Source organism: Pelodiscus sinensis, chromosome 5 (genome assembly GCF_052426305.1).
Source record: "Pelodiscus sinensis isolate ZL-2025 chromosome 5, ASM5242630v1, whole genome shotgun sequence".
Taxonomy (NCBI): domain Eukaryota; kingdom Metazoa; phylum Chordata; order Testudines; family Trionychidae; genus Pelodiscus; species Pelodiscus sinensis.
This window is the reverse complement of record NC_143056.1, coordinates 23,990,861-24,007,630: the sequence shown is the minus strand read 5'-3', so window position 1 is coordinate 24,007,630 and position 16,770 is coordinate 23,990,861. Positions and strand designations below refer to the sequence as shown.

General features: G+C 41.8%; 1 protein-coding gene across 6 annotated transcripts in view; it reads left to right on the top strand.

Moving 5' to 3' along the window:
- Positions 1-16,770, top strand: part of YY1 (YY1 transcription factor) — a 67,226-nt gene that overhangs the window by 24,424 nt on the left and 26,032 nt on the right. For 3 of the 6 annotated variants that reach the window (XR_016349595.1, XM_075926571.2, XM_014573930.4), the window contains exons 3-5: positions 10,000-10,041; positions 10,249-10,309; positions 16,159-16,317. Coding sequence is in view for 5 of the 6 variants with exons in the window: in XM_075926571.2 (XP_075782686.1) it covers positions 10,000-10,041; positions 10,249-10,309; positions 16,159-16,317 (262 nt within the window). In the remaining variant the exon portion in view is untranslated. Of the gene's footprint in view, positions 1-9,999; positions 10,042-10,248; positions 10,310-15,613; positions 16,040-16,158; positions 16,318-16,770 lie in introns of those variants that run through there. The other 3 variants (XM_089778358.1, XM_075926572.2, XM_089778359.1) reach the window with 3 other exon arrangements.

The window sequence follows — 16,770 nt, the reverse complement described above, 5'->3', positions numbered from 1 at the left end:
CCACAGCAGGGGTAGGTCCCAGAGCTGGCATGAGCCAGAACTGAGCCAGCCTTGCTCAGTCCTGGCTCATGCCAGGTCCAGCAGCTTTTAAGCTGGCTCCCCACAGCACCAGATCCTCCCCTCTTCCCACTGCTGCCTCTGATACAGTACCAGTACAATGGATAACTGCGTGGAAGAAGTCTAGCTGCAGTGACTGCAACTGAGCAAGGAAGAGGGATTCCAGCTCACTCAGCCACCGACCCCCAAAAGCTGAACCTGGGCAGGGTGCAGCCTGTTGCAGTCTTTTAGCTAAAGCAGCTCTTCATTGGGCAGCATTCTCCTGGAAGAGGCACAGGCCCCTGTCTCTTCTGGTCCTGCTCTTGTCCCACCTCTTATTCTCCTTGCCTGGCTGGCTGCTGAAGGAGCACTTGACTGCCGGTGGAGGTGGGGGGGCAGTTACCCCTTTTTGCCCCTCCCATGAGTCACCAATCATCTTCCTTCTATGTTTTTTAGGTGATAGCACAGTAGGACTGAGAACAGGATATAGTCTTCCTGTTGTTTGTGGTATCCAAGTGGCTCACCAGCAGGTAGAAAGAACTACTTCGGTAAACACATTTGTGTCTATGAATGGGCACGCTCAATCTAAGGGAAGCACATGTGCAGTTTAGCTTGCCTGTAGGAACTGTGTGGCACTAGAGTATGCTCAGTGCATGTTAAATCTGATTGTAAAGCTGCCAGCTTCTGGTAGCCTTTACTGAACATGTGCAAACTGCAGTATTTCTCCCCAAATTAGGCTAACATACAAGCCTTTGGGAAGACTTTCACAAGGATAGCAAGAAGACAGATTGCTGGTAACGTGATTGGAGCATGGGCTTGAAACATGGTAGTCAAAGTGTGGAGGCACTAGAACATCTCAATTAAATGGTGACACAAGTTTTTTAATGTTGGTAAAAATATATTTTTTGCTGTCCTGAATGCTAGGAAATGGTTAAACTGGGATTTTTTCCTTTAAAATTTCTAGTTAGTGGGCCTGCAGCAGACCTGAGAATTCCTCCTGTGTGCTTATAATATGTAGGTGTTGTAGTCCTACATTTTATCTATAACAAACTAATTTCAAAACAAGGTTCTATTACACGAAAAACATTTGCATTGATCTTAATTTGTCAGTATTATGTAGAGGTATTTTGTCAAAGCAATTTAGTTCTGTATATATCCTGTGTGTGTGTATATTGCTGTGGCTGCATCTCATTAGGCTAGTTAATTTGTTTTTAAAAATGAATGTAAATGTTTGGTTCTGGTGTGCTATTTATAACTGAGTGATTATCTTTGTTACAGAATGTATTTAATGCTCCTCTGGATATTTTAATGTGAATCATTCTTGAAAATACTAAATGTTATGCTATGGCTTGTCTTAATACTCAAACTGTTGTTGATAGTTGTTGCCAGGGTTGGAGTTTGAAGTTTTTTAGCTTTAACTATCACATGGGTTCTGTTGGGTCTTGTGCAGTACTTTTGTTTTTGTACCAAGGAGACATTTTTATAAAAAATATGATTTGCTTATTGTTTACTTTTTGCTGTCTTAGAATTTCTAGTGAGTAGCTCCATAAACCAACAGGAAAATTAAGTTTTGAGCACACAATTGTTCAGATTAGGGATGTAAAATCCTGTTTAAATGGTTAACCAGTTAAATGCCGCATTTAACCTATTAACTGATTAAAGGGAGGTGGGTGGTGGTGGGGGTGCTGTAGTCTGCCTGGAGCTGCCTCTGCCCTGCTGTGGACCAGGGAGCCGCTGCAGCCCCTGTAGGTTAACCAGATCCAGTAAGCCTCACTTATTAAGGGCAAAGCTTACCGGTTGACTATTCACAGCCCTAATTCAGATTTTCCTTGAAGTCATTTTTGTCTTTAAGGTTATTTCATCTGATCTTGCAGCCATTCCTGTGCTATTTGAATACCTTAGGAATGCTGTCATAATTCACAAACCTCAAAATTACGGGCCATTATGTGTTTATCACTGTCAGGCATAGTCTGCCAATATAATTGTGATGCATAGGAGCAGTAGGATGGACAAAACCTTCCTAAAATAGTAAACGCTTGTAGAAATTGCTTTCAGTAAATCTCTTTTAACACCTTTGCTTTTCATAGAATCATAGAATACTAGAACTGGAAGGGATCTCGAGAGGTCATCGAGTCCAGTCCCCTGCCCTCATGGCAGGACCAAATACTGTCTGGACCATCCCTGATAGACATTTATCTAACCTACTCTTAAATATCTCCACAGGTAGAGATTCCACAACCTCCCTGGGCAATTTATTCCAGTGTCTGACTACCCTGACAGTTAGGAACTTTTTCCTAATGTCCGACCTAAACCTCCCTTGCTACAGTTTAAGCCCATTGCTTCTTGTTCTATCCTCAGAGGCCAAGATGAACAAGTTTTCTCCCTCCTCCTTATGATGCCCTTTTAGATACCTGAAAACTGCTATCATGTCCCCCCTCAATCTTCTCTTTTCTGAAAGAAATAAACCCAATTCCTTCAATCTTCCCTGACAGGTCATGTTCTCTAGACCTTTCATCATTCTCGTTGCTGTTTTCTGGACCCTCTCCAATTTCTCCACATCTTTCTTGAAATGCGGTGCCCAGAACTGGACACAATACTCCAACTGAGGCCTAACCAGCGCAGAGTAGAGCGGAAGAATGCCTTTTTGTGTCTTGCTCACAACACACCTGTTAATACATCCCAGAATCATGATTGCTTTCTTTGCAACAGCATCACACTGCTGACTCATATTCAACTTGTGGTCCACTGTAACCCCTAGATCCCTTTCTGCCATATTCCTTCCCAGACAGTCGCTTCCCATTCTGTATGTATGAAACTGATAATTCCTTTCTAAATGGAGCACTTTGCATTTGTCTTTATTAAACTTCATCCTATTACCTCAGACCATTTCTCCAGTTTGTCCAGGTCATTTTGAATTATGACCCTATCCTCCAGATTAGTCGCAACCCCTCCTAGCGTGTATCATCTGCAAACTTAATAAGCGTACTTTCTATACCAATACAGGCAGTCCCCGGGTTTCGTACAAGATAGGGACTGTAGGTTTGTTCTTAAGTTGAATCTGTATAAAAGTCAGAACTGGCGTCCAGATTCAGCCGCTGCTGAAACTGACCAGCGGCTGACTACAGGAAGCCCGAGGCAGAGTTGCTCTGCCCCGGGCTTCCTGGAATCTGCCTCTGATCAGTTTCAGCAGCGGCTGAATCTGGACGCCAGTTCCGACTTGCATACAGATTCAACTTAAGAACCCCAGGCATCCCCAAGTCAGCTGCTGCTGAAACTGATCAGTGGCTGATTCCAGGAAGCCTGGGGCAGAGCAACTCTGCCTCGGGCTTCCTGTAGTCAGCGCTGGTCAGTTTCAGCAGCGGCTGACTTGGGGACGCCTGGGGCAGAGCAGCTGGGGTGCTGCCGGGTTGGTCCAGTAGCGCCCAGAGCGGTGCTGCGGGACCAACCGGCAGCGCCCCAGCTGCTCTACCACAGGCGTCCGGAGAAAAGCCTGGACTGCTGGGGGGGCATACTAGCTGCGCCTGCCCCCCCGCCCCCCAGCAGACCAGGGAGACGCAGGCGGGGGACCGAGACGCACCGTCTGGGCTGTCCGCTGCCTGCGAGCTCCCCAGCTTTGCTCCCCGACTCCCTGGTCTGTTGGTCTCCAGCAGACCAGGGAGATGGGGAGCAAAGCCACGGAACATGCCGGCAGCGGGACAGCAGCGGCGCGTCTGGGCTGTCCGCTGCCCGCGTGCTCTGCAGCTTTGCTCCCGGTGTCCCTGGTCTGCTGGAGACGGTCCCCAGCAGACCAGGGACACCCGGAGCAAAGCCGGGGAGGCGGAGGGGTCCTGTGCCTCTGAGGCTTTGCTATGGCAAAGTCCCGTGCCTCTGAGGCTTTGCTCCGGGTGTCCCTGGTCTGCTGGGGACGGTCCCCAGCAGACCAGGGGCACCCGGAGCAGCTTTTCTCGCCCCGGAGGTCGAGGTGGCGGGACCGCTGCGCTCTGGGCGGTCTTGCTGCTTGCGAGCTCTGGGGCGAGAGAGCCCTGTTCATAAGTGCGGATCCGACATAAGTCGGGGACTGCCTGTATCTAAATTGTTGATGAAGATATGGAACAGAGCCGGTCCCAAAACAGACCCCTGCGGAACCCCACTTGTTATGCCTTTCCAGCAGGATTATGAACCATTAATAAGTACTCTCTGAGTACGGTTATCCAGCCAGTTATGCACCCACCTTATAATAGCCCCATCTAAGTTGTATTTACCTAGTTTATTGATAAGAATGTCATGCGAGACCGTATTAAACGCCTTACTAAAGTCTAGGTATACCACATCCACTGCTTCTCCCTTATCCGCAAGACGTGTTATCCTATTAAACAAAGCTATCCGATTGATTTGACACGATTTATTCTTTACAAATCCATGCTGGCTGTTCCCTATCACCTTGCCACTTTCCAAGTGTTTACAGATGATTTCCTTAATTACTTGCTCCATTATCTTCCCTGGCACAGAAGTTAAACTAACTAGTCTGTAGTTTCCTGAGTTGTTCTTATTTCCCTTTTTATAGATGGGCACTATATTTGCCCTTTTCCAGTCTTCTGGAATCTCTCCTGTTTCTCATGAGTTTCCAAAGATGATAGCTGGAGGCTCAGATACCTCCTCTATCAGCTCCTTGAGAATTCTAGGATGTGTTTCATCAGGCCCTGGTAACTTGCAGGCATCTAACTTTTCTAGGTGATTTTTTACTTTTTTTTTTTTATTTTACCTTCTAAAATTACCCCCTTCCCACTAGCATTCACTATATTAGGCATTCCTACAAACTTCTCGGCGAAGACCGAAACAAAGAAGTCATTGAGCATCTCTGACATTTCCAAGTTTCCTGTTACTGTTTCTCCCTGCTCACTGACCAGTGGGCCTACCTTCTCCTTGGTTTTTCCTCTTGCTTCTAATGTACTGATAAAAAGTCGTCTTGTTTCCCTTTATTCCCATAGCTAGTTTGCACTCATTCTGTGCCTTTGCCTTTCTAATCTTGCCCCTGCATTCCTGTGCTGTTTGCCTATATTCATCCTTTGTAATTTGTCCTACTTTCCATTTTTCATAGGATTCCTTTTTTATTTTTAGATCATGCAAGATCTCGTGGTTAAGCCAAGGCGGTCTTTTGCCATGTTTTCTATCTTTCTGACACATCGGAATAGCTTGCTTTTGGGCCCTTAACAATGTCCCTTTGAAAAACTGCCAACTTTCCTCAGTTGTTTTTCCCCTCAGTCTCGATTCCCATTGGACCTTGCACATCAGCTCTCTGAGCTTACTAAAATCTGCCTTCCTGAAATCCATTGTCTCTATTTTGCTGTTCTCCCTTCTACCCTTCCTTAGAATTGTGAACTCTGATTTCATGGTCACTTTCACTCAAGCTGCCTTCCACTTTCAAATTCTCAACCAGTTCTTCTTCCCTATTTGTTAGGATCAAATCTAGAACAGCTTTTTCAACCTTCTGAAATAAAAAGTTGTCTCCAATGCAGTCCAAGAACTTATTGGATAGTCTGTGCCCAGCATATTTTCCCAACATATCTGGATAGTGGAAGTCCTCCATCACCACCAAATCTTGGGCTTTGGATGATTTTGTTAGTTGTTTAAAAAAAGCTTCATCCACTTCTTCCACCTGGGTAGGTGGCCTATAGTAGAGTCCTAGCATGACATCACCTTTGTGTTTAATCCCTTTTAGCCTAACCCAGAGACTCTCAACACTTCTGTCTTCTATGTCCATCTCCACCTCACTCCAAGTGTGTTCATTTTTAGTATATAAGGCAACACCACCTCCCTTTTTTCCCTGTCTGACCTTCCTGAGCAAGCTGTACCCTTCCATACAAAAATTCCAATAATGTGTATTATCCCACCAAGTTTCTGTGATGCCAAGAATGTCATAATTGTACTTATTTATTAGCACTTCCAGTTCTTCCTGCTTATTTCCCATACTTCTCGCATTTGTAGATAGGCATCTAAGATCCTGATTTGACCTTGCCTCCCAGTTTTGCCCTGACCCTCCTTTGTCTCTCTGCCATTGTAGCCCACGCTCCCTCCCATGTCCGTCCCATCTCCCAGGTCTCTATGTTCTCCACTTACCTGTGGGCTTTGCTCAACTGTCCCCGTCAAACCTAGTTTAAAGCCCTCCTCACTAGGTTAGCCATTCTGTATCCAATAGGGTCTTCCCCCTCCTCGTAAGGTGGACGCCATCCCTGCTTAGCAGCCCTTTCTGGAATAGCATCCCATGGTCGAGGAAGCCAAAGCCTTCCTGGTGACACCATCCTCACAGCCAGGCATTCACCTCCAGGATGCACCTGTCTCTGCCTGGGCCCCTACCTTTGACAGGAAGGATCGAAGAGAATACTACCTGCGCTCCAAACTCCTTCACCCGTACCCCCGGAGCCCTGTAGTCACTCCTGATCTGCTCAGTGTCACACCTCACAGTATCCCCACATTTTGTGTCTTTAAAACTTATAGGGCCCGTTTTAGAGAGAATTAGTTACCATGTGTATAATTCAGTTTTATAAAAGGACGGATGGGTGGCACAGTACACAGGTTCTGATTCTCTGCCGCCTGTTTTGGTGTTTGGGGCTTCTGTCCTGTTTTGTGTTGGGAGTTATTCTCTCCCCCTCCCCCCCCCCGACCCAATCAACTTGATCAAGCTCTAATTTTCTCTTCTCTTTGGTTAAAGCTTACTAACAATTTCAGTTTTTTCTTGCGTTCAGCTATCTAAATCAAGGTAAATGGAGCAGACTACAAAACAGGAAGAGAATAAAGTGAGAGCATTGAAGTTTGGCCATTGATTAGGGCATATGAAGGGCTTAGCGGCTTGTTTTTTGCTACAGTAACAAATAGTCATATTCAGTGTGCAGTTTCTTAATTGTGACTGAAAAATGTCAGACATGCTGATCACTTGAGGATTACTAAAATTTTACTCATCTAGTAATATTTTGAAAGTGACATGGTCTACCCCCATCGCTGTTTTTATGGTTTAACAATCTAGTCATAATTAGATTAGGTTTTTCTCTTCCTTGTTTCTGTGTACAAAATTCATGAGGAAATAGGAAAACTGGCTACACAGTGTTATGTAGAGGGGCTGTTGGTGTCTTCCATTCTGTATGTTCATAGAAGAATACAGTACTGTTTTGCAGAAATCACCTTATTACATGCTGCTTATTATCCATGGGAAGTAAGTTCTGAGGCTACAGTTAATCTCCAGATCCACAGCCAGCTGTAGGTGCATTAATATGAAAGGTGCCTTTCAATAACCTAGCAATTTTTTTCCGTGCTCTTCTGTAACCATGAGCTGGCAGATACCATTATGGCAGCAATTTGCTGTTCCTGGTCTATGGGAAGGGACGTGGGTTGGGCTATCACATCTCTGCCTTTTGGCTGAGACTATTCCACGATTGTCTGATACTAGAACCTAGTCTAAGTAAGCAGCAGCTGTAATTTTGCTGTTTATGGACAGTGGTATCTTATTTTTCTGGGGGGAGGGGCATATTTATTTAGAAACTGTAGCTTAAGCTGGGCTTTTTTTTTTCCTGAGGACTGTTATGTGGCTGAACTATTTAGAAACAGCAAAAGAAACTAAGGAAGAGGAAGTAAAATGTGAAGAAAGAAAGGGGGAAAATGGGTGGGAAGTTGCCACAGCCTTGAGTCTTAGTCATAACGTTCTCTCTCTATCTTCTTCCTTTTTTTTTCCTTTTAGCTCCTCCGTTTTTTTCATCTATGCGCCTCGGCTGTGTCTACACTGGCACCCTTTTCCGTAAAAGGGATGCTAACGAGACACTTCAGAATTGCAGATTCCGCGGGGAATTTAAATATCCCCGCGGCATTTGCATGAACATGGCTGCCGCTTTTTTCCAGCTCGGGATTTTGCTGGAGAAAAGCGCCAGTCTAGACGGGATCTTGCGGAAAATAAGCCCTTTTCCGGAAGATCCCTTATTCCATCAGCCAGCTGTTTTTGAGACATACCCTATGTATTTGGCAATAAAGCTCAACAGCTCTGTCCAATTGTCACATCAAGACGACTTGAAAAAGCCAGTTGACCAGTGCCCTAATGATTGCACCTGCTTAATACTGTGAAGCACCTTGAGGCTCCAGTTGTCATTGTGATAAGTTGGACTTGGTGCTCAAGTCTGTCCTGTATCTCAATGGTACAACCCAGAAATCTCTAATTTTCAACTATCCAATCCTGGTTGGGCTTGCTTCCTAAGTAATTGGGCATAAGACAAGGCCCTGATCGTATTACTGTGTGCAGTCAACTGTCAAGACCGCTTGACTTCACTTTATCTCAAAGCTACTCACTATTTTCTGAAATAGTGGGTCACCTCAGACCACCTTTATGGAACAGTGGCAACAGGTGGTGTGGCACTGTTTTTGGAGCAATGGCACATTTCTTAGCAGCCAGGCAACTCAGATCTGTGTTCCCTAGACATTCAGGATTAGTGCTCTCAAATCCTTTAGAATAATCATCTGAACCAAAAGATATCCTCCTTCATTAGTGGGATGTGTTGTGGTCATGGACTGTTTAACTTGCATCTTTACTGTTGGGGCTTCCTGCTCCTATGGAGCTCAAGAACTGTGTGCTATTTGGTTATAAAATGCCCTGTTATATTGATGGATGGATGCAGTTAACTGTGACACAATTCCTTGTTTGTGCCATCAGATACCAGAAGAAATGGTAGCTAATACTAAGTTGATCTATCAAGTAAAGAAGATATCTCTGGTACCAAATTAGCTGACTATCCACTTAGGGAAAGAACGACAGAGCTAAGGCACTCCTGACAAGATGATTCTGGTGTTGGAAGACACACATCCCTTATTGGGGTTGAGGAACGTGGGTGGTCCTTGTTGCGTCTTTCAAAAAATAATTGCCACTTCTGAAATGCGTAGAGTTGCTGTGTGGATCTTAATCCATATATTTACAAGACACTATTTGGTAGAGACTTCCAGATTGAATAACCATTTTGGTAGCACTGATCTGTCATTTGCTTAAGCAGTATTCATACTGTCAGTCTCCAAGCAAACAACTGTTTTGGTGGCAATGTTAAAAAAAAAAATCACTTCGATGTAAGAGCTAATTTTAACATTTAATGACGGCTCTTTGAGATGTATTGTGTCTAGGAATTCCATAATCCAGTACCCTTTTCAGATATGAACTTCTTTGGGATTCTATATTGGTGAATAGGCAGATATCTAGGGTACAGGGACAGCGTGAATAGCTTCTGTGGGTATCACAAATAGAATACATGTAGATAATTCATTTAAAAGAAGCTACATTTACTGTAAGGGAGGACACTTTTCTGTTTTCAGAGGATTACAAAGGAGCTTTACCTTGGGGCTGTTGTTGTTGAGATATTTCAAGTCATTTAAGATTAAAAAAGTCACAATTGCATTGTTAAAAAATAATAGAATACCAGTTTATATTTATGAAAATTTTGAATGTTTTCTACATTTGCTAATGTATGTCAATTTACAGCATAGATAAAATGCCATGCCAAAGGCCTGTTTTCACCTTCAACTGTTTTTACTTTGTAAATAAGTGGGCAGTGTTATCTCTCATAAATGTAGATAAACTTGTTTCTATTAATGTTTGGCTGAAGGAGTAGGACTGAATTGATTTAATAGATGCTAAAGTTTTATATTTTGTTTTTTGAGTGGAGTTATGTGAAGGGGGAAGAAAATTCTACATTTGTAAGTTGCACTTTCACTACAGAGATTATAGTACTTTAATTGAAAAATACTATTACATATATTTGCATTGTAAAAAGATAAAATATAAAATGAGCACGGTTACTTTATTCTATAATGTAACTGAAGTTGTTATTTTTGAATGTAGAAAACATCTAAAATATTCATAAATTTAATTTTTTTGTTAACATGATTAAAACTAATTGACTTTTAAAATATAATTACTTTTGTGTTGCTTGTTAACTGACAGTTCTACTTTTAAATGTACAGTGTTCTGTATCAGAGTTCATCTGAAGATCATCAGATTTTAAGGTTTGTATGGACTAAACTGCTTTTTTGAAAATGCAAAAATACTGTATCTTTAAATTTTGTAGTGAGGGGAAAATACATAAATAAATTCCAAGTGCAGTTGATGTGTTTGTAACTTGAAGGATTTTTAAATATTAAAGCCAAGAGGTTTTTCAGAGAGTTGCTTTTATACTCACAGTATCCTCTTTTTTCCTCCTTTTGTCTTATAAGAATGAAGCCACGAAAAATTAAAGAAGATGATGCTCCAAGAACGATAGCATGTCCTCACAAAGTAAGTGATAAGTCTGTCTTTAAGATACAGCTTAAAGCATTTCAGTGATCAGTCCCTTGGGGAACTGAATTTGGTGTGGTTAATTCTTTCTCTGTTAGGGAAAGAATAAACTAAATATTTCTGTTAAGGCTAAATATTGAGGCCTATTTCTTTAAATACAGTCACCTCCTCTTTAGGTGCTTTCTAGATGCTAAAAGATTTCTTCAACTCTTCCAACAAACTGAATTTTGTAATGCAAAAAGGAGCCTTATTTGCATGTAAGGGAGGTCATAGGAGGATGGCAGGGCTCTTTGTCCTAGTAATGTAATTTTCCATTGGACACTATGAAGTACGTCGTTAATCCTTTAGACTCAACCCAAAGCATACTTCTTTAAGTTTCTGTCTTGCTGTATCTCATCTGGTTCGATTATATTGTTAACTTGGAGGATCACTGGAAAACTTCATTCAGTAAAGGTCATGGGTGGTAACTCCCCAGCTCAGGTATGTGGATTTGTACAAGAACTAGCTGTGCAGACATAGTGGCAGTGACAGACGCTCAAGCTAGGCACCTGAGCTCAAACTATTACTGGAGGAATTCTGCTGCTGTGCAATGCAGAATTATGAAGTAATTAATGTTGCATCTGCAGAATTTCCTTTTTTGTCTCTGCAGAAATGGGCTGCAGATAGGGGGCCACAAGACCCAGCACAAAGCTAGGGGGATTCCCAATAGCTGCACTTAGCACACTGAAAGAAGGAAGTGGTGGTGGTGTGCAGGAAATTCTTGCAAGTCTAGGACCTATCATCAAGCTGTTTCTCCCTCTGGATTCTCTAGGAGAGTGTGTCTCTCCCTATTCCCCACAGGGCTGTAGGAAAGGAAGGGCAGTGACGTGGGAACTGGGTTGTGGGAGGAGAATCATCTCTCTCTACTGCTAAGGGAATTTTTGCTGACTGGCATTTTGAAATACCAAAATAATTGAAACTGGCATGATTATATAAGTGGTGTGTGTTGCCCAGTTTTCAGAATTATTTTAAAATATTGAATTCAGAATTACCCCAGGTCTAACTCAAGCCCATCCTGGCTCCAAGGTAGTCTGGCTAGTGTGAGCCTGCCACAGTGTCCACACAGCTATTTCTAGCACGCTAGTGTGAGCCCTTCTAGCACAAGTCTCTATCCAGGCTATCTCCCAGCTGCATTGTAGATATATACCTAGGCTACGGCTATACATGCTTTGCCGAAAGAGGCAATGCAAATTGTGTATTAGCATTTTCTCATGCCTCATTTACATGCTCTTTTGCTCTGTTTTTTGCACAAAAACAAACTGTATGGACATTTCCTTTTTGCGCAGAAACCCCTTTTTGCGCAAGATCTTTATGCGAGGCATAAAGATTTTGCAAACCCCTTGTGCAAAAATGAACTAAAGTGTATGCAAATGAAATATGAGAATGGTAATCCGCACTTGATTTGTATTGCCTCTTTCGGCAAAGCATGTAGTGTAGACAAAGCCCTAGAGTCTAGGCGCTCGGTCTTTCCAGACTACAGTACTTCTTTCAAGAGTGATTTTTGTCTTGGGTTACCCCAAATTTCAGTTCACTCAAAACTTAGAAAATCAGACACACACATGCAAGTATCATAGCACACTTAACTGACTGCTTGCTTATTTTTACCATCAATTTGAATATTAATATTGTACTTTTATTGTATATTATACAAAGCAATATTAACATTGTTTGTGAAATTGTAGTTTGTATTGACTTCAGTAGTGTTTCTCATGTAGTCTGTTGTAAAACTAGGCAAATGTCTAGCTGACTTTGCATCCCCTAAAAAACCTGAGTAGCCTCAGAGGTACAGATTAACCCAGAATGAGTCACTGCTCTGGACTACTTAATTCTCAGACCTTTCTGTGGCCACTACTTAAAGGAGGGCATTCATATCCCTTCTCCTTAAGGTTAGCACTTCTGTAAAAATGTCTCTATAGCTACTATATGCTGTTGTCGTAATGCCTGGTCCATAGTAACTTAGAATACTTATTTGATGGGGTGAACTTCTTCTTAAATGGTCCAAGATATTCTGAGATCTAGATGTACCCAGCCTTGATTATGAAGTCATTACAAGTTATGGGACTTAGGCTCACACTACCTACATACCAATAATGCTTGTCTGGGTAGATATTTAATAGTGTTCATTGCAGATAAGTAACTTGTAGAGAAGATGTTGTTCCATACTAGGCTTGAGCCAAAGTGTCCACTCTGGGAGCATTGACCTCCTGTTTAGCATTTAGATGGTGACTTTTACTCTCATGGTTTCAGGATGCAAGTTCACCTTTCCTTAAAATTGGAGACCTGGAGTTAAATTATTCTTCTCTCAAGGAATTATTCTTCGCAACTTTGATTTAATCTTGCTCTTATTTCTCTGCTTTAATTCTGTTTCTAATGTTGTGTTGTCAAGTGGGAGAACAAAAGTAGTATTTACTGCTTCTCTTCCACTTCCTCTCCCAAAAAAGTTCCTTTATCAATGTAGGAGTAGCTCTTAGGGCAACTTGGTTACATCTGCGTAACCAAAAAAAACCCCAAACCTCTCAAGTCTTTGTTTCTTCTCTGCACGGAATAGTTAGGATTTTTAAAAACAATATAATTTCCCCTTCCAGTATGTTGTGTTTTTTTTTTTTTTTATGTTGCTCATTTGTGAAGTTCAGCTTTTGAATAAATACATGGAAATCTGAAAGCCTGTTAATCAAAAGGATTGTAAAGCTCTTGGGGAAAACTCTATTTAGATGTGGTGGCTCCTTGGCTTTTCTGAACTTCAGATGTGTTCAGATAAAATTATTGCCAGGTTGATGGAAGTAGCTTCCAAAGAGTGAAGCCTGCAGATTGAAAGGTGGATCTCTAAATCATTTGCTGTTTTTTGAGCTTGTACTTCTCATGCAGTTGTGGTTTATTTTCATGTACACTCAAAATTTATATGGGGTCTGAAATCCATTAACAAAACAAGGCACTATGAAAATGTTTCATGCCTTAAGAGATCCATTGACAAGTGAGTTCATGTGTATTCCCATCTTATCTTTGTTCACAAGGAAAGCCCTGGTAGCTAAGTTAACTTAGGTGGGTTGAATTTGTAAGGGTGTCTATCTTTCCCATGAAATTCTGTTTTGATCCCACAAATCCATTGCCTCAACTCTTATGCTGGTGGGGTGGGGGGGGGGGGTGTGAGACCAAGAAACTCATCCTGTTGATATTTAGGGCCCTGTGAAATACAGGTTGAACCTCTGAAATCAGGATTCTCTGGTCAGCAACATCCATGGTCTGGTAGGAATATGGATATTGCTGGACCAGAGAGGCCTGGCTGCCCTGTTTCAGAAGTTCATCCCCAGAAAGGCTGGCAACAGCAAGGAGCGCAGCCCTACACCTTGGTAGGGAGCCTTGAGCTCCCGTTGCCCAGCAAACTCTGGCTCGGAGCCATTCACATCCTGAAGGTGCTGGACAAGGGAGGTTCGACCTGTAGTTTCACTGTGGATTTTTGGATTTGTTCTGATTTCTTCCCCCCCTCCCCCCAATAATCTGATATGGTTTTTTAATCAAAATTGTTTGATACATTGACAATTAAGTAGCCTTATAAATACATTAAAATACTCAGTATTAGGATTGCAATGGATAAATACTAGGATTGCACCGAATAAATGTCCTATAAGTTAACAAACATCCAGCAGATATGCAGTAAAAGTAATACTTACTTATTTAGGGCCCTGCATGGACACATTTCTATAGCGATGTCTAGACTGCAAGCCTCTTTTGAAAGAGGCTTTTTTGAAAGTATCTTTCGAAAAAGCCTCTTTGAAAAAGAGCATCTAGACTAATGGTAAGCCTCATTTTACAAGGAAGAACTTTTTTCAAAAGAGCTCTTTGAAAGAAGGTGTTCTTGACCACAAACAGAGCTTTTTTTGAGAGAGAGCATCCAGATGGCGGATCGCTTTTTCAAAAAAAGTTGTGGCTGTCTAGATGATCTTTCGAAAATCTTTTGAAAGAAGCTTTTTCAAAAGAATCTTTTGAAAGAAGCGTGTAATCTAGATGTACCCTAAATGTGGCTGTTGCAATCTGCTTGCCCCTGCAGTTCAAGTGCTGGGAACAGCAGGATTCTGTATTTATGCTTTGATTCTGAGAGTCCATTCATTTTCATGGTAGCTGGCCAAAAAGACATTAAGGGACCTTTTTCATAATATAGTTAGCTTGTTTTATATAATGGCATATGTATAAAATATGAAGCTTCTTACTAACATTGTAGCTAGTCATCTTCCTTTTGTAGACTAGTTTTGTAAAGAGATGATTACAAAGTTAGGCTTGCTTACCAGTATACGGGAGGGTGTGGCTGCCTTACAATATGTAGATAAGAGTCTCTGTCCACTAGTACATGGGATTCAAGAGACACTGGCTGAACTCCTAGATGTCTCTGATTTGCTAGGTGACTTTGGGTGTCATCCTCCGTGCATCAAGTTCCCCACTGTAAAATGGGTATTTATATTTACCACTTTTGGTTAGTCCTTCTAGGGTCTGATGAAAGCATTACATAAAAATTAGGGGGTAACATTAATAAGTAATTAACTTCTGTCCCTCATCTAGGTATTGGTTGGTGTTTAGTTGTATTTATAGTTTGCAGGACTGTTGGAAAAACACTTATTAAAAAGGATGCTTAGAGAGAGGATGGCAGAAACAGACCAACTAAGAAGAAATAAGAGCACAATTGATTGTAAGAAAGGGGATAGAAGAAATGTGTGGTGAAAGAGATGGGGATTTTAAAGGTAGCATGAATATTGATAAAGTAGAATACCTGGGAAAGTAGGATTCTGTAAAAATGGACCATAATTTTCCAAATCTCGGCATGGGAAATCAGTAGATTGGGAGTGCGCAGAAGAGGATAGCTCAGGCAAGATCTGTTATGACTAAGTAGGACTAATCTTGTCTTGAGTCTGTCTGCAAATGCAGTATTCAAAAAATAAGTGAAATCTGCAGATTCAAGAAGTGGGGGGTGGGCTCACTTTACATGGAGGTCAGAGACTCAGGAGTGAGATCTGTATTCTGCTTTCCTATGATGTAGCTACCAGATTGTGGCCTTTGGGTGAGGGGATGACAGGTGATGGCATGTAGGATCGAAGTTTTTGGCCCCACAAGTCAGGCTTCATGACCCACCAGGACCAGATCCTCCTTCCCGCTTCCTAGAAACCATACAGCTGTTACCTTTGTAATTCTAGTCAATTTGTCAGATTCATTTTGCTCTCAGTGCATTCTTCTGTAGCTGCTGTGCCTTGGAGACCCTCTTGCTTCTTTCTCTGTCAGGAACGGGAAACAGACAAAGAAAGAAGAAAGAGGGACAGTAGGAGATGGACAGAGACAGACAACACTTGCACCAAAGAATATGGGGCCCACCAAAGGTAGCGGTGGACTACCATCATTTTACCTTTTGCTAGCCCTTGGACTACCATGAATTTTTGTTCAGTTTATTCACCTGTGCTTCTGTTAATAGGATATAATCTTATGGGGAAGATGCAGTGTTTTATTAATAAAACTTGACTACATGTAGTACACTAATGTTGTATGGGTGAGTAGAGGAGTTTAATTCTCCCCCCTCCCCCCTCTTAAATTTATATTCATAGTCAGTAGTAAGCTGTGGTGATTTTGCTGTAAAGTGTTTTATATTTTTAACCTAAGTCAAAGTAAAATGTGTCATTGTGAGGGGATATTTCTTTCCAGGGCCAGCTTCTATTAAGATTTTTTTTTTTTCAGGGAGAAGGGGGTAGTAACTAAACTTTCATCTATGAAAACCCTAGAAATTTTATCAACTTGTTTGTGTAGTGATTAAGTTTATTATTATTCTCTTTAAGGGATGCACAAAAATGTTCAGGGACAACTCTGCTATGAGGAAGCACCTGCATACTCATGGTCCTCGAGTACACGTATGTGCAGAATGTGGCAAGGCATTTGTGGAGAGCTCCAAACTAAAACGACATCAACTAGTTCATACTGGAGAGAAGCCCTTTCAGGTATGGTCCCTTCTGAGACATGCAGATGTTTGCTTTTTTAAAAAACAAAAATTAAACTACAAGAGACTGTGTGCTTAGCTGACTTCCCTTCCAAGGAAGCACCTTTTCTCAAAATAAAATTGCATGTGGTGACTCAACATGCAAAATCAAGGCATGATCCAAAGTCTATTGGTACTAATAGCAGCCTTTCCATTGAATTTACAGGGTTTTGGCTCAGATCCTTAGAGAAGTTAGTCCAAGGCATAAGTTCTCTGGTTACTAATTGTTCATACTTAGGCAAAATCATGATTGTCTGTTTCAAGGTATATTTTGGAAATTAGTAGTCTTTCAATATTGTATTTGAGAACTCTTTGCCTCCTTTTTTTTTTTAATGTGATGTCTTTTTTTCCAGTGTAAATAAGGCCTCAGGTTATGCTCGTTAGGATGCATAAATGGATTGAATGTCTTTCACTA